Source organism: Polypterus senegalus, chromosome 12 (assembly GCF_016835505.1).
Source record: "Polypterus senegalus isolate Bchr_013 chromosome 12, ASM1683550v1, whole genome shotgun sequence".
Lineage (NCBI taxonomy): Eukaryota > Metazoa > Chordata > Cladistia > Polypteriformes > Polypteridae > Polypterus > Polypterus senegalus.
In genome coordinates, this window is record NC_053165.1 from 64518671 (window position 1) to 64541846 (window position 23176).

The following is a 23176-nucleotide window of genomic DNA, read 5'->3' on the forward strand; positions in this document are numbered from 1 at the left end:
TCTTCTGTGTTGCTGCAAATCTCTTTCTAAAGCTTGAAGATTTAACAGATAAATCTAAATTAGTCTGGGGCAGGTCCTATCTCCTCCTGGGGTCCTCACAAATCTGTAATGAAATATCGGATCTGGGAAGCACATGGAATGGGAGATCTACACTCCACAAAATAAAGGTGCCTAAGTAGTTCTTCGGAGCAATGCCATGGGGAAACTATTTTTGTTCCCAAAAGAGCCATCCACAAGAATGTTCCAGGGAAAACCTCTATTTATTTAGCTCCATAGCCTGTTCCGTAAATAATCATGAATAGCGAATAACAGATTTGTGAAATACCAATGGGGTCCTCAGTCTCAGTTCAGGTTTTTCCTAATCTGTTAGTATTTAGCCAGTTAGCCCACTTTACATTAAAGATTTCTGTTTCCTTTACATATTAGGAACCTTTACACATCCTAAAGATCCAACTTCATATGGAAGGAACATTTCCTGAAATGAATTGTTTCTTTGCCAAGCAATGTTTTAACCCAGTAAAGTACCCATTTAAGAACCAATATTTTTAAGAGTGTGTGTCCACAAAGTCCATCAACTTTCCATACCTGGTTCTTGTCATTTTAAGGAGATCTGTAAACAGAAAAGGGATTGCATTCACTGAGACTTTTAAGTGTAGTTAGTTACAGAAAGCGGCCGCCTGCTTGTATCTTTTTCTACAAAAAAATGCGTTTATTTTATATCATTTTAAAAAGAAATGTACAAATGTGCTCCTTGTGTTATTGAAAAACGCGCTGCATAGGTAAGACGCTACATAAAGTCAAGTTTTTCTGTCCTCCTCGCACATAGAAATGCCTGAGCTGTATATTGACGCGAGCCAGCGCAGTTCCCCGCCGATTCTTAGCAGCCCACCATGAACTCGGTCGCCGTTAACTGAAATTGATTTATTTTTTCCTGTGCTGTCCCGACTTTCGGAGTGTCTGAAATTACGTGACACTGCCGAAGAGGAGGGCGCCACTCCGTAAATTTCTGGTCTCTTTTTTTTTCTTCTCCCCATTGTGCCAAAAACGTTTAAAGGTCTCATTTAACCACAGTCCGAAATCGTCTCGTATAGTGCCCCGCATCGATATTCTCATAATTTATCCAAACTCTGGGAATAGGTGGTCTCTCGTATTCCTTGCGGGGACATCTCGTCGCCTTCCACATTCTCCTGCTCCTTCCTGCGGACGCTGCCCATCACCTTTTTGTAAATTCTTCTAAAAGTCGGGCTTGAGAAGTAGTAGACCACAGGGTCCAATACGCTGTTCAGGTACGTGAAGGAGACTGTCACATAAAATGCGTTGTCTAGCTGCTGGAAACCGGCGCAGCCATTCCACACCGCCCTCTTGATCCAGATCGCCACCCGGGTAACTTTACTGGGCAGAAAGCAGATGATGAACATGATCACCACGACCCCAATAAATCGAACAGCCTGCTTGATTTTCGCCTGCTTGTCTAGTTTCCTCACCCGGAGTTGCCAGACCACGCAGAACGAACAGTAGAGAACGATCCCCAGAGGCAACGCGAACTCGAACAGGAAAACGGCATTGTGCCAGGAGGTGTTGTCCATCGAGGGCTCCACTGGGATGGCGAAGCTGGTACAGTGCACGATGTTGTTGAAGAAGTAGATGTGCGAGTTTCGCAGGAGTTGGGCAGTCAGGCAGATGGCCAGAACCCACAGCGCGCACGCAACCCACGCAGCGCTGCTGACGGTTATCGCGTTTACCCGGCTGTGAGGGTGGACCACCTTAAAATATCGATCCAAAGCGACCGCCGTCAGGAAGAAGATGCTCCCGGTGCGGTTCATGGCCAGCATGAACAGGTTGACCCTACAGAAGGCATCGCCGAAGCCCCAGTGTTTACTTCGCAGGTAGTAGCTTATTCGGAAAGGCAAGGCCCAGAGCAGCAAAAAATCGGCCAGCGCCAGGTTGAACAGGAACACCGTGCTGGTTTTCCAAGGTTTGAGACAGAAGCAAAAAATCCAGAGAGCCAGCCCGTTGCCCATAACGCCCACCACGGTTTCCAGTATGAGGAAGGTGGGCAGGAAAGGGGTAAGCGACTGTCCGCTAAAGAGACACACAGTGCTGTTATTCTTCATGATAGACTTCTGTACCGATCTGAAAGTGGTTAATAAGAAAGTGGAGAGAAAAAAAAAATTGCTGAAGTCGGCGACCTTTAGTGCAGGCGTCGTCCACTGACTCTCGAGGAACCTCCCACAGTACGACCCCACTCCTCCTTAATACAATACTAGTATCCTTGATTTTTATGATTCTGCTGCTGTATGCATTTGAATTACCCCATCTGATTAATAAAGTTTATCTAATCTAATCTAATCTAACATAGCGCCTGTTAGTAGTCTCCAGTGCTAACAAGAATAACAATGCTTACCACACTATTTAGACTTTGAAATCAACCTGCAATGCCCTTTTATAGAAATTTCTGTACTTGTTCTATACACTTTTGTTATGTATGCAGAGATTAGATTTTTAGAGTCACATCCAGTGCAAGGGCATAGTGAAATTCTTATGAAACGATGGGGGTACAGGGAAGTAAACATGGGTAATAAGATGATGTATAAATAATGACTACAATAAATGAGGACAGCAGGACAGATAAGGACAGCCTAAGGTAAATTGTGCAGAACAGAAGTGTGCAGATATATACAGTAGACTTCACAGTTTAACAGTACTAAAACAAATGCAGATGACAGTATTTGCGTAGTGTATAGCAGAATCATTTACTCTGCCTAACTGGCTGGGGTTATAAACAGAAAAGGAAGCAGGTGCCAACCCTGACTGAAGGCTAAAAGTACGGGATTTGGAGGATTCTGTTAAAGTCTTAAGAAAAATCTGGATGCGATGTTGGGACAACTTAGCTATTAGCTCAACAAACGGGCTTGATGGACTGAACAATGTCCTCTTGTTTGTCAAATTTCTTATGTTCTAATGTTCTTATGTCTACATAATAACGAGCATAAATAGGAATAAAGGGTCACCCGAGAAACCTACAATGACAAAAGAGATTAGCGATTAAAGATTTTTACTGTTGCATACTCTACGAGAGAGTTGGGCTGATGTATAAATAAAAGTAGCAGAAGATAAGTAAACAGTATAAGTAAACACAAGTAAAAAATAGTAACATGCAGTAGAATTACACATAAACCATCAAGTGGGTACAGTACAGGATAAGATAACCTTATGACCTGGGGTAAGAAGCTGTCCCTGAATCAGGTAGCATGTGTGTTGAGGCTCCAGTAGCATCTACCAGAAAGCAGAAGTGGAAAGGTGGGATGAGCTGGGTGACTTTCACTGGAGATGATGGATTCAGCTCCCCTCAGACCTCTAGTTGAGTAGATGATGTGAAGTTGCACAAGGTCAGTCACAGTCATTTTAGAAACTTTGGAGGAGTTTGCGATCCTGTCATCTCAGGTTACCAGTCCACACTGTGACGTATCTGGTCAGGATACTTTCAACTGTGCAGTGGTACAAGTTCACTAGGACTTTGGCTCCCATCTCAAAGTTGCCCTCTGGACAAAGAGCCTTTGCTGAACGTTGTTGAGGTTGCAAGTGGGATTAACAAACCACAAAAGACAGCTGATGATCTGGACATGCTAGACCTGAAGCTGCTAACTATCTGAACGGAGGAGCCATTGATGAGGAGTGGAGTGTGACAGATTTTGTTCTTCCTGAGGTCAACAATGACAGCCAACAGTTTATAAGTACATGTCCTCCCCCACACTATGCGACTTTTCAATTCCACACATGGGGGTAAACGCTAACATTATTCAAAGTTATTGTATGTTTTTACATGCATTTTTATTACTCTTTAATTTAATATTGTTTTTTGTATCAGTATGATGCTGCTGGATTATGTGAATTTCCCCTTGGGATTAATAAAGTATCTATCTATCTATCTATATATCTATCTATCTATCTATCTATCTATCTATCTATCTATCTATCTATCTATCTATCTATCTATCTATCTATCTTTCCATCTTTCTACTGAGGGTCTGTTATGTTAGCTATTGCTAAAAGTTAATTTTATTTTTTAAAATCCACTTAATTCTATGCAAACCTCATTTTAGGAGAACTGTGCTCAAGGCAGGAAACAACCTTGGACAGGCCACCAGCTTATAATCACTTGGGCATACAATATCACTAGTTATTTGCGTCTGTTTGAATTTTAACCCAACATCCTCATGGGGAGAGCATGCAACATCATACATGGGAACAGAGTTTGACCCCTGGATACTGGACCTGTTACTGCTGCTCCACTGTAACACCCCAACATCTTCATGGGAGTCACTTTTGATATTTCATGTGAAAACCTGGTCCACTATTTTCAAGGGTCATGGGATTCAAAGCCTTTCCCATCAGCTTTGGGTGCTAGGCCAGACCTCTCACCCCTGCCCACTAATGCACAGACCCCCCATTCACTTATAATGGACAGACTTAACCTAATGTTGAAGTCTTTAGCAAGGAAAGTTGTAGGAGAAAAATCCACTTTGTCGCATTGGGAACGTGAAAATTCCATACAGACTGTGGCTATATCTGTATCTGAAAGCAGGAATACACACTCAGGACTTGGATATTTAATAAAATACAATAACGCACAGACAACATGACGTCTGATTTTATACACAGTATGCATTAGCATCAGACACCAGGGTTGAGTGGATGAAGGAGGTGGTGGGAGTTTGACTCGGCTGGGTAATCACCAGAGGTCTCAGTTCCAAAACATCTGCAGCATTTTGTTCAATCCAAAGACTTAATTAATATGAAGTAATAAATAAAAACATCAGTTCTGGTCTTTTGCAGAACATGTAACATACTTCTTGAGACAACTGCCTGAGCTATCATCTACAATATCGCACTTCACAGGCTGTGGCTTTTACTTCTCTGTATTTCACACCATCACGGTCACCACTTTTCATGCTTGGCACTCTGGTATCTAGTCTAGCTCCTTGCCTTCTTTTTAACTCTATTTTTCCATGAAAGTAACAATGACACGTAAATGGTGAGAAGAGGTCATCACGGAGAGGCTAATGGAGAACGCTACTTAAGCCACTTGAGATCATGAGCACTAGTGGGTCTTCATCATGGAGGAAGTGTTTGAGAATTTAGAAAGAAACGACAGGAAAGGATTTGAGAGACGGAGGAGCCCCAAAACATTTACAAAAAAGTTGGCATGCTGTGTAAACTGTCAATAAAAACAGAAAGATCAAAGATTTGCAGATCATGTATATTTAATTGAAAATAGTACAAAGACAACATAACAAATGCTGAAATGGAAAAAATGAATTGTTGATTGAAAAACATATATGCTTTGTAAATTTGATCCCAGAAACTTGTTTCAAAAAAAGTTGGGGCAGAGGCCTATTTAGCACTGCGTTGCACCGCTGCTTCCATTATTAATTCGCTGTGAACGTCTCAGAGCCGAGGAGGCCAATGGCTGTAATCTTGAAAATGAAATGTTGTCTCATTGTTACCTGATATTAGATGCAAACTGCTCAACAGTTCAGGGGCTCCTTTGTTGTATTTTTCGTTTCTTACTGCTCCCAGTGTTTTCAATGCGTGACCAGTGAGGACTGCAGGCAGGCCAGTTTAGCACCCAGACTCTTTTACAACGGAGCCTTGTTGTTGTAATACGTGCAGAGGGTGGCGGAATTAAATAAGCAAGACCTTCCCTGAAAAGGATGTCGTCTGCATGGCAGCATAGTTTGCTCCAAATACTGTTTACATCATTCTTCATTAATGATTCCTTTCCAGATGTGCAAGCTACCCATGCCATGTGCGCTGATGTGCCCCTGTACCATCATGGATGATTTACTTATAATGAGCAGGGTCGTCCCCCTTCTCTTTAGCCCAGAGGATGCAGTGTCTGCAATTCCCAAAAGGAATTTAAAATTTTGATTCATCGGACACCACAAGTTTTCTAGTTCTACTCCCTTCTTCTTCAATGAGCTCTATCCCTGAGGCGACGGCTGTGTCCCTAAGTCATATTTATATATGGGATCTTCTTTGGTTGGAAGAGTTTTAACTTGCATTTGTAGATTCAGAGACAAACTGTGTTTGCAGGCAGTGATTTCCAGAAATGTTCCGGAGCCAATGCAGTGATTTCCACTACAGAGTCGTGACTATTTTTAGTGCAGTGTCGTCCGAGGGTCCAAAAGATCAGGGCCATCCAATATTGGTTTTCGGCCTAGTCCTTTGAATACAAAGATTTCGCCGGATTTTCTAAATCTTTTAATGATATTATTCTGAATTTCTCCATGGGATTAGTAAAATTTATCCAGTCTAGTCTAATCATGTACTCAAGATGATGAAATCCAAGAATTCTTTACAATTTTATGTTCAGGAACGTTTGCACTATTTGCCTGCACAGAGGGTGGCGGACTCTTCCAAATTTTTACTTCAGAGAGACTCTGCCTCCCTTCCCTGGGATTCTCTTTTTATAGCCAATCACGTGACTGACGTGTTGTCAGTTAACCTCATCAGCTGTCACATGTTCCACCATGTTTTTTTTTTTTAGCATTGTACTACTTTTCCAGTCTTTTGTTGCCCCATCCCAGCTTTTTGGAAATGTGTTGTTGGCTTAAAATTCAAAATGAGCATACATTTCCCATAAAACAATACATTTCAACATCTACTATGTTGTCTTTATTCTATTTTCAACTAAATATGGGAGAAAATGATTTATAAATCATTGCATTTTTTTTTTTTTAACATTTTTTATACAGCGTCCCAACTTTTTTGGGAAACAGGGTTGGAGGTGATTTTCCCCAAGAAAGGGTAACTTACATGGCTGCAGCAAGGCATCTAATGAAATGGATGGTTTCATGGACAGAGTTCTGAGTTGAAAACAAGGCGTGGCTGGAGATTGACAAGTCTGGTGCTCAATGTTAGGTGACCATGTTAAACTGATTCACGCAGTCATATTCGTCCGGCCCTGTAGCAAGTCATGGGTAGACATCTTGAATTACTAAGTAACGGCGTCAAGCCCTACAACCTCTCACTGCACTGCAACTCTCGCTTAATTAAACAACAGGCTGCCCCAATATCTGGGAAACTGGACTAACCAATCAGCAACAAAATGTAAATTCTCTTTTTAATCGATAAAATGTTTATACTAACATTAGAAAAACAGAATTGACACCACAGGATATGGTAATCTCAGAAACATATCTTTGCAAATGTGTGACCATTAGTTTTTTTGAATATCAGATAAGAGGAAGTGTGTATATATCCTGCAAAAAAAACACTAAGATGAGTACACAAAGCCTTTTAATTTTACAGATATAATGGATGCCATGTTTTCACGTTACTGGGGCCCTCGCTGTAGATGAGCTGCTAGCGTACCTCATGAAATGTTACTACTAGCTGCAATGAAATAAAACAAAATGAAAAGCAGCAGAGATAATGTTTGTGTGGATTGCCCCCCAATCCCCCCCCCCAAAGATGTGAGGGGCTATAATTAGTGGGAATGTGTCTCTGGTGATGCTTCCAGGCTTGTGCTTGTGGTCCTGAAAGGTTAGAGTCTGGGGCTGGGTGACTTAGAAGAAGAAGGGTAAAAGAGGGGGCGGGTGAACAAGCTCAGTAAATAAGGGCACAATTAATGAAAAAAAAAAAAAAAAACACCACGCTGAGACTCCTGAGACCACTCTGAGTACCTGATACTGTTTACGGAATCCACAACCATGACAACATAAGCAAATCTTTACACTTATGACACAAAACAGCATTTTCTTTTTCACACAAACCTGGGTATTCATACTTAGGTGTAAGTTTCATTTTCCATGATGACAGACCAGGACTGTGATCAATAGCAGAATGTTATCTTAAACAGTGGCGCCCTTTTATTTTTATAACTCAATCATCGGGATCACTACTTGAAAGCAGGGTGGCACAGTGGGTAGTAGTGCACTCAATGTGGTTTACCTGCTGCTTGCGACTGATGGTGCAACCCCAACTGAGTCCTTTATTATGCATCTACTGTCCACCTGTCCAATAATAACTGGGATCGGAGCTTATCCTAGCCACATCAGAGCTAAGCCAAAGTACCTCTCTCTCACTATATACAGGTATATACGAGGTGTGGCAGAAAAGTAATGAGACTGATTTTTTATTTACCAAAGTTTTTATTTTTTTCAAACATCAATGTTACCCCTTCAAAGTATTTCCCTTGGGCAGCTACACACCGATGGAGACGTTGTTCCCACTGTTGGTAGCAGCGCTGGAAGTCTTCAACCGGTATGGTCTTCAGCATGTCCGTTACACTCTTTTGGATGTTTTCTAAAGTCCCGAAATGACGTCCTTTGAGGACATTTTTCAGTTTAGGAAAAGGAAAAAGTCACACGGACTGAGGTCAGGTGAATAAGGGGGCTGGGGAACCACAGGAATGCCTTTTGAGGTCAAAAATTCTGTTATGGAGAGGGCAGTTTTTCGGCACCATTTTGGCACAGACTCGCATGTGCAAATGTTCAGTCAAAATTTGATGAAAGGTAAATCTGTTCAAATTTAATTTTTCACTCAACACTCTTAATGTTAAACGACGGTCTGATCTCATAAGAGTGTTCACACGTTCAATGTTTTCATTGGTTTTCGAAGTTGAAGTCCTCCCTGAACGGTGTTCATCTTCAACATGTTTTCTGCCTTCCAAAAATGATTTGTGCTAGCGAAAAACTTGAGCTCGGGATAAAGAATGTTCCCCATAGGCCTGTTTTAACTTTTCAAACGTCACACTTGCCGTTTAATGGCACAACGTTGCTCCAAATTCCGCTGTTCCATTTTGCGTGACGCACAACCAAAAACACAACTTCGCTAATAGCAGTCACAAAAATCACGTAGTTAACGGAAGGAGTTGAAACTCGCACTGAGCTATGGGAGGGTACTGATACACGTGCTCTATCAAGGACAACAGTGCAGCGTTGCCAGATCGCTTGCAGTGTTGCCAGTCTCATTACTTTTCTGCCACACCTCGTATACAGTATTTCAAAGTCTGTCTGGCCGCTTTTTTACGAGAGAATTTCTTAACAGATTTATATCGTTTTTTTCTATAATTTGCTTGAATATTCCGGTTGATTTTATGACTTCTCTCATCACGTTAAGTATTAAACAGTAGTTCGCTTGTGGTACCAATTCATTCATGTGAATCCAGTAGAGCGACTCTGGGCCAAGGGGAGAGGGAAGCATGTCGCCAGGAGTGGGGAGCCAGGCAGGGTCATCCTCACTCACGCGCCAGCCTCCGTTTGAATCGCCTACTTATGACCACGTTTTGGATCGGACCTCGCCTCCTCTTAACTAGCTATACAGGGTGGTGCAGATGTCATTATGCAGATCCAGATCGTCTGGATGACTTTGATTTATGTGGGGACGATTCCAGTTCGGCGCAAAGACGATTCTTCATGTCGTCAGTTTTCACACTTCTCGATGGTCCGTGACTTTTCGGGTGATTTTCAATGTAATAAACTTAATAAGTTATAGCGTAATGAAAATTGAATAATTAGATCTGGACCACCCTATCCCTGTTTGTTTATTGATTTTTAAAGTTTGTCCTGTTTCACTACTACCCGGGCGTAGCCACAAGGGACAGCTAGTAATTAATATAAAAATAATTGCAATATATGCTCATCAATGAAGCTGTCTTGGTGTCATTAGTCACCCTTAGTTTGTGTGGGATACAAATTTGGGCTGTCGGCGTGGGAGTGCAGTTGTCTAAGTGAATTGTGCTAAAGGAGAACTTACCCATTCTCCAGTGACCAGTCAGGCTTCTGTTGGCCGGAGTGGTGACTTTATCAGCTATGCTACCACTGGGTATGGTGTTCTACCAAATACACAATAATAATAATATTTACATCGCACTTTTCTAGGCACTCAATGCACTTTACATAGATAGTAGAGAGCCACTTCAACCACCATCAACGTGCAGAATCCACCTGGATGACATAACGACAGCCATTCTTGCACCAGTACACAATTAGGTGGTGAAGGAGTGAGAGGTAATCAGTTAGGGATAGGGGATGATTAGGGCCCAGAATGACCAGGCCATTGTGAAGCACACTACTCTTTTTTGAACAACACCCAGGGATCCTTTATGAGCACAGAGAGATAAGGACCTCAGTTTTACATCTCATCCACAGGCAACATTTTTACAGCACAGTGTCCCCACCCACACACACCACAGGGGTAAGTGTCCCCTCCTGGCCTCACCAATACCACTTCCAGCAGCAACCCAAGCTTTTCCTTGATGGTCTCCCATACAAATACTGTCTGTGCCCAAACAGAAGTGCAGGAACTATGAAAGTGATTCACTCTTGGTGGTGGCACAGTGCTTGTTGTTTCACAGCTCCAACGAGCTGGATTTCAGTGCCACCTTGGGTGGGTTAATTTAAATTTGGGGTTAATCTAATATTGCAGGATTTCTGAAACCACAGCAAAGTAGTCATTTGCCTCCAATCAGCGAGCTTTAAAGACGCCATAAAGCACACACAATCTCCACATCCCTCAATAACCATTTTGAAAATATCTGCCAACCTTAGGAATTTACATTATGAAAGATTACTTTTCTTGCATGTACGGTGGATTTTCTGGGCAGCAAAATGCCCTTTTTTAATTTTTTTGCATGCAGTTCCTGGTTTATGATGTCAGAGGCTAACCTTAAATCTGATTATGGGACAGCATTCGCCAATCCCAGAATGACAACTGGGAAGTAGTCTCAGGAGCAACAAAAATTCTACATTGACTGGTGCACAGGCTGCTGGGATAAGCACTGGTATCCTTTAACCCTGAGCTGGTTAAGGAGGTTAGAAAAATGGGCTGGATGGATAAACTGGATAGTGATTAGTCACTTGGGCTGTCATTTTAAAATCTGCCTTGTGCATGGAAAAGGCACTATATAAATATTATTTTTATTATTATCTTCAAGAACTGTTCTGTAGAACACACACTCCGTACTCGGCGTTATCACAAGACCAATCAAAAAATGGACCGGACTTTAGCTTCCATGATGCCCATGGCCTTGATTCCCAGGACCTTTCAAAAACCACAAAAACATTTTTCTCATTAAATGCTTTGGTGCTGCTGGCTTTCATTATGCAAACAAAACAAAATAAAAAATAAGTAAAATGCAGGCTGCAAACTTGTCTATTTGCAAACCTAAGGAAGGACTTTCTGCACCATGGCCTGACATATCAACCGTCACATTTATTTGCATGACACCATCACAGATTTTATACAAAGCAGTTGCATTGACAGGTAATGGAGGACAATCACGTGTGTCTCTTAATTCTAATTCTTAGTTTAGAGTGCAGCATGTAGGGCCACTGTAGTCCAAACGTGCTTCTCCTGCATCATGGTGGGATGCCCTTCCACTAATCAAAGCCAAGGTGTAGCAGGGGTGTGCACTTCAAAACTGCTTTCTAAATGCAAATGATGCTGCTGCTTTACCTCCCACTGAATCTAAAAAGTGCTACCCATTTTCTGAGCCCACTTTATTCAGTTTAGGAACACAGAGAAGCTGAGCCTGTTTTAGCACTACGAGCAGACAGGAGCAAACAATAAACATCAGAGCAGACTTCTTATGCTTGTTGCAACTGCTCAGATGACATTCTTCTGACGAGCAGAGCCCTTCTTACTCTTCCTGATTTAGAGGAACCAATTGGTTTCCTGACTGAAAATAACTAAGTCAGGCATGGAATCGAAACAGGAAGACTAAAATGAGGTACTATTTGGCAGAAAGATGAAAATCAAACTTTCCTAATGTCTCGATTTGTGTAATAAAACCAAATAAGCACAGGCCTTCTCTTTTTGCATCTTTGCTCATTGCAATTGCCCTCCATCTCTCAGGAAGAACAAGCAACAGGATACAGACTGGGGGCTTTTTGGATTATAGAGCCAGTGGAGCTAACAGGAGGATAGCCTTTGGTCAGCAAGGCTGGATGAGACGGGTGTTCTGTCATCCCAAGGCCTTGAGTTCATGGCCATCTGCCAACTCCTATAGCCGAGAGTGTAGCATTGCTCTGACAAAATTGCTGTAGAAGTGAAAACCCACAATCGCTCGGCCATGCTTTCTAAAAAGCTGATGTTTACTGAACCATGCAATTCTCACTTCTGTAAAGTCTCATGTCATCATCAGTGCTGCCAATTTACTCTTCTGAGGACTGCAGTCTGATATACTAAGGCTCAACAGTCAAATATTGACCTTCTAACATTCATATTTATTAGATAGCAATGAACTTTCACCTCTTGCTCACCTCTTTTCCATCCATGTATCCATTTATTTTCTACGCCCACTTTATTCTGAGCAGGATCACAAGGAAGCTGGAGCCTATCCCAGACAAGTATAGAGCGATAGGCAGGGACAATCCCTGAAGAGGATGTCAGGGTCTTTTCCATGAATTCACGATCAATCATGCATCATCCAGTTCAAGGTTATGTGAGAAGGCAAAAGGATTTTGGCAACTCACTTTAGACTCGCCAATTAGTCTAAAAAAAAAGTGTTGGCAGAGATTGGAGAAAAGACCATACAAACACGCAGAGAACAAGCCAAGTGCACACAGTGCCAACCACTACACCCTCACTGTTGCTTTTTTAAACTTAAGGACAACAACCTTCACTATAGACATGACAATGTTAGCTACTTGGCATCTTAATATGATAGAAGTCCAAATTGAAGTCTCATCTTAAATAATTTGCTGTTTTATTTACTCATTTGTACAAATGAATGATTATTACACTACAGCAAAGGAGAATCTTAGATACCTCTGTCCTGGAGCAATAAAAACAATGAGATGAAGACAGATTTATTTTAAGCTGTTGTGCTGCAGTGTAACCATCTCTCACCACAACAGATATACACTGATTAAAAAAAAAAAAAATACACCGTGAGAGATTCTTGACTGGCCAGTCTGACAAACTTGCATGCATTGTGTGTGGTAAGGCAGCCTTATCACTCACCTTGCCACACACACAAAGTTAGCACTGGCAGCATTAGCACGGTGGCATCTTTACTCCGAGGTAGTGCACTCATTTGTTGGCCCACGATTCCTGAACATGGATTATTAAATATACATTCTACTGTAGAAAAAGAAATACACAGCTTAGAAATATATTACCCTAAAGAGTGTTGAACTAGTTTAATCAAATTCATAGAGGTGCAGTGTTTAACAAGGCACAAACTAACCCTGGAATGGATGCCAGTCCTTAAAAGCCCCATAAAGTTTACCAGTCACTGTAGTGAACTCATGGCGGCAAAAACACAGAAGTCCATATATCACCAGACTGTTAACTCACTTCAATATCCAACTTTGAGACCCCCTCTATGTTCACTGTCATGATGTAGTGGAGCTTAAAAGTCAGTGGCGTCCTTGAAAAGGATGAACATGGCAGATATCACTCACTGGCATTTTGTCCACAAAAATGGTACAACTGCTGACTTTCATTCTTCTGTTACTATTTCACCTTAAAGCCTTTAAAATCTTTTATCCATCCATCCATTATCCAACCTGTTATATCCTAACTACAGGGTGACGGGGGTCTGCTGGAGCCAATCCCAGCCAACACAGGATGCAAGGCAGGAAACAAACCCCAGGCAGGGCACCAGCCCACCGCAGTTAAAATCTTTAATCTTTTTATCATATTAGTTAAAACTAATGGGTCAAGTGTTATATAGTTAATCCTACCTACTATTTCACCTAAACACACAAAGCCCTTTCCTACAGTAACATTGAATTATAGAAACATTCCTGGACATCCTTCTGACTACGCTTATGGGCCGCACTACACGATTCAGACCTAAAGATTTTCAGTCAGATTTCAGTCTACAGACTAGCTAATTGCTGATTAATTTTTACAGCTGAACACTTTGTGTGTTGATTTGGAGGCATATTTAGGGTCACTGCCGTGGAGATTATTTACTTGTCACCATGACATTGCTTTTTTGGGTGACAAGTAGATTTTTAGCCAGAACATTCTGATAATTAGAGTCTGTAATGTTGAAGACACCAGGGCATTAATCATCCATTTGGCCAACGCTTTTACCCGAAGCAACCTATAACATTTATGATACAACTGGGTGCATTTCTTTTTCCAGTTCCATTTGGAGCATAGGTGGGTGTAGTGACTTGTGGGAAAGCCTTAACCCCTGTGCCACACTACCTGTCTGCCTGTATCTCATGTTGCTGTCTGGGTGTGCACTTTTAAAGCATCCTTCTCCTGATACCAAAAGTATCAACAGTCTGAGTAGCTTAAGAGTTCAGTTTTTAATTAAGTCTCAATGCCTTTCCTCCACCAACCCCTCCAAATAACCTGCTAGCACACATGTACCACCATGGTGTTGATTCATTGAACTGGTGAACTGACATGGTTTCATGACATGCCTCTTCATCCTCACCATACACACTTGCGTCCTCCTCCTAGTGTATCAATCACCGTTAAAGGGGTTTTGATTTCATCGTACCAAGTGGATGTAATGAGAAGTCAAGCAAAATGCCACCTTTTATTGGCTAACTAAAAAGATTACAACATGCAAGCTTTCTAGGCAACTCAGGCCCCTTCCTTAGGCAATAAGTGGGAAATTTAACTAGATGAAGTTGAGACTAAAAGCCGTATGTACACATACACTGAGTTTTACTTGCATGTCTCTCACAGAATAGTAAAAGTAATGACACACTGATGCAAAAGGCACTGAACGCTTTAAAAAAATGTATTACTCAGTAACTAAGCACTATATGAACATGTACCAACACCACCAGTCTCTACAGAAACTCCTGCAATTTTTGTTCTTACTTTTAAAAAATATTCAATAGGCACCCCCTCAAGTCACAAGGTACAACTCAGTCCTGTATATGAATTTATTCCAGGTTGTACATTACAGCTGGTGGTTGACATGACAGCCAAGATGCATTCCCCTAGGTCCTCTGCATTAAAATCTGCGTAAAAATGAGGTGCACCTTAACAATTTGGTGCCTGCAAAATGTTCCTATGATAGTCACAGAATCATTTTGAAAACTAAACTGACAACAGGCGGTGAATAAAACATCGGGCAAAATGTACAAGAAACACTCACACAGTGGTCCAAATGAGGGCTGTTGAGGAGACTTACGAGCTGTCGATAAAACAACATCACCGCAACTGATGTGAATGTTAACGGTCCACAGAGGAGAGAGAAACATGACTGTGTAGGTCAATACGTTCATCGATCGAAACATAATAGTTTGTCTACACTCTACTCTGAATCAGCTAAATTGTGACAGGGAGACTTGTAGGGCATACTAGCTGGGGCAGATAAAATTTAAAGTAAGTAAATGTAAAGTATTACATCTTGGCTGAAGAAGGGGCTCGAGTTACCTCGAAAGCTTGCATATTGTAATCGTTTTAGTTAGCCAATGAAAGGTGGCATTTTGCTTAACTTCTCACTACATGTAGGAAGTAGAAATGTTAGATCTGAACACATAATGCAAGGACTGGAACTTGGAAGTACACCTTTTGAGAAAATCGTCATAGTGGACTCCTCCCTATCCACATCCAGACAGTGGACAGAAGCGATCAAGAAGGCTCACAGGGTGTTGCGTGATGTAGCAGGATGTGTGGAGCCCAAGTCAATGGAGGTGAAACTTAAATTATGTAGCTCATCTCTCCTGTCTTCAGTTTCTATCTCCATATTATAAAAAAAGAGGTAGCAGCACTACAGAAAGTCCAGAGCAGTGTAATTAGGCTGATTTCAGGACTGAGAAGGATGATCTATGAGGAGAGATTGAAGGAGCTGAAGCTTTTTAGTTTAGGTAAACAGAGCTCAAGAGGCAATCGACAGGTTACATATGATGAAGAAACTTAGCACACTAGATCCCAGCTGTTACTCTAAAATAAATTCTGCAACAAGAACACAGACACATGGTTGGAAACTTAAATTTAAGGTGCCAATTTTGCATACATTTTAGAATGTTTTTCTTCACGCAAAGAATCATTGACCCATGAAATAAATAGCGTGGTAGACAGTGTGGCTTTAGATCTTGGAGAACCTGGGTGAATTAAGATGGATGGACTTGTTGGGCTGAATGCCCTGTTCATGTCAAAATTGTTCAAATGTTGTAAAGTCCTGGATGTGCCAGTAATACTCTAAGTGCAGTTCAGCTTACCATTACCAGATTTGCCTTTTTAAATAGGTCAGTTCGTTGACTTTCCCCATGGTAACCAGTACTATAAGGTTTTCTCATGCGTTTTACCTCTATTTTTTATTTCCTGGAAAAAAAAAAAGAAACCAAAAAAGTTTTTTTTGGACGTGAAAAGCATTGCAGAATTTAAAAAAGGAAGCGGATTTAATAATTCTGACACCTATCTTTTTGAGAAAGTGCACTATAACGGATTCAAAAAAACATATGTTTTGAATAAAGTATTAAAATAAAAGCCTGTAGTCTTCCCATATTTTTGGCATACAACCAAATTCATTATCTACATTGTTTTTGTTGCATATTTTGTTGACTTTTATAAAGTGATCTAATAACTGTTGGGAAAAGTAAGCTCAAAGGATTCTCCAGCCAAATGAAAAAGCCCCCAAAGGGCTTGATCAGTAGCCTTTCAAGCAAATGTAAAACATCTTTATTCTATAAACCAGATGAGAGAATTCAGTGAATATACTCGAGTTTTGCCTCTCCAAGGACTTGTTAAAGACATGACAATGGCAATTTCACACTGTAAACCAAAAATGAATTTTTATTTGTGTAAAGATGATCTTAGTGCATTTCTGGAGTAATTCACGATTACTGTAGGCCTTTGGCAAACCAAGAGGAAAGCAGCTCTAGGGAAATGAAAATGCCTAAGTGGGATCAGTCCACGGCTTATATAAAATGTCTACTGAGACAGAGACCGAGTGAGTGAATGTGTGTGTGTCTGCATGTGGGGCTCACTGTTTGGCCAGGTGTTCATTTCACTTCCCAACTCTTTTTTAATCAGGAGCTATTTCTTTACTTCGCCAAGATCTTCAATGCTGTCGTCATCCACCTGTAAGAAAAAGAGGGGAAAGAATCTTAGACCAGGTACCAAACTGAATTTTCAAATTACCAGCTTTCGATCGATTAATCAATCGATAGATACTTTAATAATCTCAAGGGGAAATTCACATACTCCAGCAGCAGCATACTGATAAAAACAATATTAAAGAGTGATAACAATGCAGTGCAAGTTAAAAAATGCAAGGTGGAGAGTGTGAGGCAAGTATATCAGTCTATAATCTTGTGTAGTGTTAATGTTTACACGGGTGGAATTGAAGAGTCTGTCAGTGGAGCAGGACAGTGACAGCAGTCTGTTGCTGAAGCTGCTCCTCTGTCTGGAGATGATCCTGTTCAGTGTTTAATTCCCCCAATGCCTGCCCACCATAGACAATTGCAATGCTGGCTCAAGAGTTCAAACTTACTTGGTCAATTTAGCAAGTTAACCCACCAAAGACTCCCATTGTCACCCTGCAGTATCTTGCATTGGGTGTTGCTTACTCGGCAACTTGCTCATCATCAACCAAACTTCTAAATGCTTTTACTTCTCAGCCAGCCAGTGCAAAGATCTCAAATTGCATTGTGACTGTAAGTCAAACCATGGAGATGTGTGCTACCACCACTTTCTTTATAAACGCAATGAAGAGTAGCAGAAGCACCACCTCACCTTTATCTCCACTTATCTCCCATGCTTGCATGCTTACCTCAGGCCATTTCTCCTGAATGACCTCAATGATATCATCTGTAAAATCTCCCTGAATGATAATCTCATCCTCTGCTGTCACTGAAGCGCCACAAGAGAATTTCTGAGCAAAAAACCTCTGTGCTTCTTTAAGATCAATTTCTGTGAAAAGGAGAAGGTGGTGGTGGTGAAGGGGAGCATGGCAAACAGAAACAAACAGTCTTAACCAACATTTGCTACAATACCATCTATGGGATTTGCGCTTGACCTTACTAACAGTGTGTTACTTTGTTGAGGCCACAAGCAGGCTTTTCCTATGTGCAGTTGAGTCTCATTATCCAAAGGGGAGACATTATTGAAACCCCCTGTGGAAATGGAAGACACAGATACTGAAGCATTGATCCTATAGGAAAAACGGGGTTAGGTTCTGGAGGACACTATCCACTATACACTTTTGCTACCCGTTACCAAAATCACATCGTTTTGTGTACAGAAAATCCACACAGCTCATCGCAATGCTTCTAGGCTTAGGAACACTTGGCAAAACACTTTCATTAGCACCACATTTTGTTGCCCTTGTCAAAATTGAATACATTTATCTCAAAAACAGTGAAGAACATTGAGAACACATAGAATATTGTCAGCATGTAAAGACTTGTTAACACAGCAAAAGCCACGAGAACAAGACCACAGCTTCCCTTGGTGGAGCTTGTGTCGCTGCTACGTGACAGGCTTCTACTGCGTATGGCCATAAATAGGTGCACGTAGATCATGGGTATTGAGACACAGGTTACAATTTTATGGAAGAGGAAAGCAAGGATTAAATGTAGTTCTGTAAGGACTCCTTCAGAAGTGACTAGAGTAAAAAGACACATAGTTTTGAGAGGTCATTATTCACTTAGTCATGTGCATTTCAGAAAAATATTTAAAGTCAAAAAGAGAACCAAAATCAGAGTTAATATTTTATATAGCATAATCCAAATCCTGTCTTGTTATCAGTGGGTGAAAATCCCTCACTCGGTCCTCTCATGTGCGTATCCACACTCGCACACAGAGCCAAATTTGAGAATCGCCAATGAAATGAAAAAGTGCACACTGTGTACACATTACCAATCACTATTCCCATTGTGCAGTCTCGCTTTATTATATCTTCATTATATGCAGATGCAGTTGTGGTTAACATTATTGTTCCCTTTGCATTTTCGATAATTAAAATACAATACCTTCACAAATAACTCGAAATGCACTCACTATTTAGTTATCTGAATATTTTAATTGGATGCCCAAACGATGTTCAATTTGAATGAAGACTTTTACAGAAGTAAGTGGCCATCTTCCCTGGAGAGTATTAAAGCCACTCTCTTCTAAAACATGGTTGCACAACCCTTGTCAATGGGACAGCATCCAACCATTTCTTGATAGTCATCTAGAAGATTCCCACCATCTTTCCGACGGTAGTTTCTTGAACTCTTCAGTTGAAACCTGATTGTTTGCAGGGTTCAATTTCCCATGAGCACATTTCAGCTCTTTCCAAAGGGATTTAATCAGATGGATTCAGGACTCACTGCTTGCCACTTTAACGCTGACCATTTTACCTTTTAATCCATTCTTCTATACGGTTGGATGAGTGTTTAGGGTCATTGTCTTGCTGGATGACCCCTAACCTTTGACCCTCACAGCGATATCTGAAACTGTGTAGCACATTTTTCTCCTAAATGCCCAGGTGATCCTGAGATTTCATGAGTCACTTAATACCTCCAAGGCCTCCAGCAGCAGGGCAACAAGGCACCACCACAATAATATGGAACTGCAACCATCTTTAACTGTAGGTAGTGTATACTTCCCATTATAAGCATTGTCACACAGCTCTTTTTAGATTTCATCAGTTCACAGAACATTTTCCCAGAATTAAATTAGTTTTTCTAGGTAGTTGTGGACAAAGTTCAGTTGTGACTTTTTATGTGTGTGTCGTTCAACAGTGAGATCCTCCTTGGCCTTTTCCACAGCATATGTTTAGCCAGCAGCATATGGTACAGGCTGAAGATGGCACCAGGTTAGCTTCGAGCTCTTTGAATGTTTTTTCAACAGTTTGCACCAACATTCAAAGAGTCCTTTGGTTAATGTTCCTTACTTCTCACCTGCCTAGCCAGACAGTCCCATGAGAAGTAAACATTTTAATCACATGGTGAGCTGTGGAAATAGGAATGCCAAGATCTATGGAAATTGTCTTATACTCTCTTTTGCATTTTTATGTTTGGTAAGAATAGTGTTTCTGGTGGCCTCATCTTCTGTGTTGTCAGTAAGGAACAGGAAATGAATGTGACCTTTTTTAAAGCATTAAAGCCATCATTAATAGACTCGCGTCATTTGATTGCTGGCAGTTAATTGCAGATGTGTAATTTCACTGCAATGAAAATCTTGTTTTTTTGAGCAAAATGAAAATGAACTGGTCAAAAGGGTGCCAGTAACTTTTAATTGTGGTTGCTTGATCCTGTGCCATTCTGTATCAAACAAATAAGGGTATATACAGTAAACCAAAGCCTGAAATGCATACTGCACAGTTAAGTACCACTGCTGTAATGTTTCCCCCATCTTACATAAAGATAATGCACCCAGCCATTTTCAGAGCTTGCTCATTATATTACAGAACTGTGGGTAATTTGATTGGGCCTCAGCAAGTGTGGGTGTAAAGCAAAAGGAAGCTCTGCACGTTATTGGTATTGGAATGGAAAATATAGTGCCTCCATAAACTATATCTAGACACAGGGAGAACTTCTAGACTCCACCCAGACAACATCACTGCTGCCCTTGCATCGATTCATCACCATCACTAGTTGAACGGCCAGCTTCTAAGTTTACCAAGTTAGCCAGTTGCCGGGCCCCAATCGTTTTCCGCCGCTCATTGTGGAGTCATGAAACTTTTGTAATGAGATGCATACTTTTCATATCATTTGACATACTAATGTTAATAAAACTTTTTGGTGCAAGAGTGGGTTCTGAAAAAAATGAATAGAAAAACAGTCCTCTCTCCTATGTCTCACACGCTGCTCGCATTCCTAGCAAAGTCATGCTGTCACTTTTGGAGTAATTAATCTTTGAAAACTGGATCCAGACACAGAAATAAATCCAATAAGATTGCTTTTTAAGTACACGAGCCTAAACAAAATTAGTGGCGACCCCATCCCGATGCCCTATGGTTCAATGGCTTCTTATGGCATGTACTGGACTTCCTGTATTTATTTGTGCACATTGTCGGAGGCCCACATAAGGCGGTCTGACTTGGCCTGCTGCCACCACGCGTTGTTCTCCCCAGTAATATATTACACTACTCAAAATTGAGTGCCACCAGCACTGCCAGTATTAGAAAGCCGACTTAATGGAAGAAACCTATGGATGTATGTGGATTAAATACAACTACTCTTAGGATAGCATTTACTCTGCACGAGTAGACCTGAGGAGAGGAACACACACAAATAAACCATAAACAGTGCCAACAACAAAAGATATACTGTGTAAAAATCAGATCTCGGTCACTTTATATGTACATATTTTATGAATATTTACGTTTGCAGCAACACTTCATATTTAATGTTCAGATTTTGGTCAACTATTCTGATTCATGTGAAAAGGCATTTTCTGGCTACTTAAAATCATGGAGGATAGAGAATAATAAATTTTAATCTCAGTCACAGAGTCTGGAGTGCATCAGATGGAAGACAATTAGTGAGAAAAGCAGTAAAAATTATTGAGCAAAGCAAACAAACAAAAAACTTGGAAAGCAGTGAGGATTAAAAAAAAAAAACTGACAGAAATAAGGAAGTATATCTTCTGGCGGGTTGTTGTGACTGTCTTTATCAAAGAAGTGTGGGTGATGTGCAACACGGCGGCCCTGTTCTATTAAAATGTGTCTGTTGTATATTTGGAGCGCACTCACACTGCATGTTTCTGTGGGTCAAGCAGCTAATTTTCATCATCTTGTAGAGTGTGTTGTCGAGAACACTACAGAAGTTTGTCCCGGTATCCGAATTAAGGCAAAGGTTTACGTTGATTTAGTAAGAATGTAATTTTAAATCTTGCAGTTGAGTGGATTCAGTTTTAAGTGCTTGGAAGGATTCCATCAATGGTTCACCTTCAATTATGCTCATTTCATGACCTCCAGTGACCACAATATCAAAGCAAAGCTAAGGTCTGGAGACCTGAGGGTCGTGTCTCTGCTATTTGTAGGCCTTGTCCTCTCAACCTCATCAGACATTTTAACTATTTGAGACGCAGTGTGGATGAGTACCTCCAACAGACTTGCTGGTAGAGGCTTATGGGTCCTGCTTACAAGCCATAGTACAAGTAACACAGGGAAGTGCCACTTGAGGTGGTTTGGGCAGTGTGTCCCTTTATAGGAGGTATACTAGGTACCACCCACTGCGAGAAGACCCAAGAATCACTGGACCTTGACCTTCGGTTTTCTAGCCAGTGAATTTCCCCAGTAGATCATGTTGGATGGTAAAAAGAACGACCAGACCCCAGCTTCCCTTATTTTTTTTTTAAAAACTTTGCCCTTGACACCACTGAATATTTTTACCATCCTGTCGAAAAGCTTTGAACTTTTAAAAGACTTTCATTGACTTATTGCCCACTTTGGGGTTATAATGGATGAGCGGCTATTGTCAATTATTATTCCTACACAGCTGCTTTTGTTACATGTTAGCATGCCATCTGCGTTTAGTCAGTGGGAAGAACTCATTGCAATATTTGAGGGATGTGAAAAAAAAATACATATATGGAAGAAGTATATTATATATATATATATATAGTTTACTCAACAGGGATCATCCCAGTAATTTCATAATATATCTTTAGTCTCAAAGTATAGTTTTTTTTTTTTTTTGTTTAAAACTATAAATTGGATTATCCTACTAAGCTATATAGATTTGTTTGAGGAAAGGTTCTGTATAAAACTGGAAGTAGTTTGCAAGAAAGTTGAACTTTGGGCCTCATGCGCAAATGCATCTTGTCAATTAAAAGAGCATTCAAGATGGCTTGTTTTTAATCTGTCTGTATGGAAAATTGTTCATTGCAAGCTGACAATGCATTTTAAATTTAACACTTTCAATACAGCAGAGATAACCGCTTCACTCTCCTATGTGTGTTGCATGCATATTTATAAAAAAGCAATTAATAGTATTTACTTTTCACATGTACTCTGGATGTATTTTATGGGAGATACAAAAAAATAGCAGAATGAATTAAAAAAAAAAAAAAGTGGGCTAAATAACTATGTCTGACTAGCTGAAACAAAATACTAATTATACTTAATCCAGTAATGCTATTTTAGAATATAAAAAACCTGCAGATCTTCTAACTTGTAGAGTTTGGTTAATGTGGTCAATTTTTAAAATATACCATACAAAATAATTATGGCTATAAAACTGTATCTATAATTCACAGAAAGCTAACTTGTTTGCAGTAAGTAATGGTCCTGCCTCAAGTAAAGTGAGCC

General features: G+C 40.6%; 2 protein-coding genes across 3 annotated transcripts in view; both read right to left on the bottom strand.

The window, feature by feature from the left end:
• Window positions 1–678: 678 nt before the first annotated feature.
• LOC120540850 (hydroxycarboxylic acid receptor 3-like) lies at window positions 679–2248 on the bottom strand. The gene has a single exon (XM_039771950.1). It carries the CDS (start codon window positions 2112–2114, stop codon window positions 1110–1112), a length of 1005 nt encoding a protein of 334 aa, XP_039627884.1. The 5' UTR covers window positions 2115–2248; the 3' UTR covers window positions 679–1109.
• A 14449-nt stretch (window positions 2249–16697) lies between these two features.
• The window catches only part of denr (density-regulated protein), a 52835-nt gene continuing 46356 nt past the window's right edge, over window positions 16698–23176 (bottom strand). For both annotated transcript variants that reach the window (XM_039771951.1, XM_039771952.1), the window contains exons 7-8: window positions 17705–17844; window positions 16698–17013 (exon numbers count right to left, since the gene is read on the bottom strand). In XM_039771951.1, coding sequence (XP_039627885.1) covers window positions 16969–17013; window positions 17705–17844 — 185 coding nt within the window. In that variant the 3' untranslated portion in view covers window positions 16698–16968. The remainder of the gene's footprint in view (window positions 17014–17704; window positions 17845–23176) is intronic.

Coding starts and splice junctions, on each gene's coding strand:
- LOC120540850 (XM_039771950.1), bottom strand. CDS start 2,114: ATGAAGAATAACAGCACTGTGTGTCTCTTTAGCGGACAGTCGCTTACC.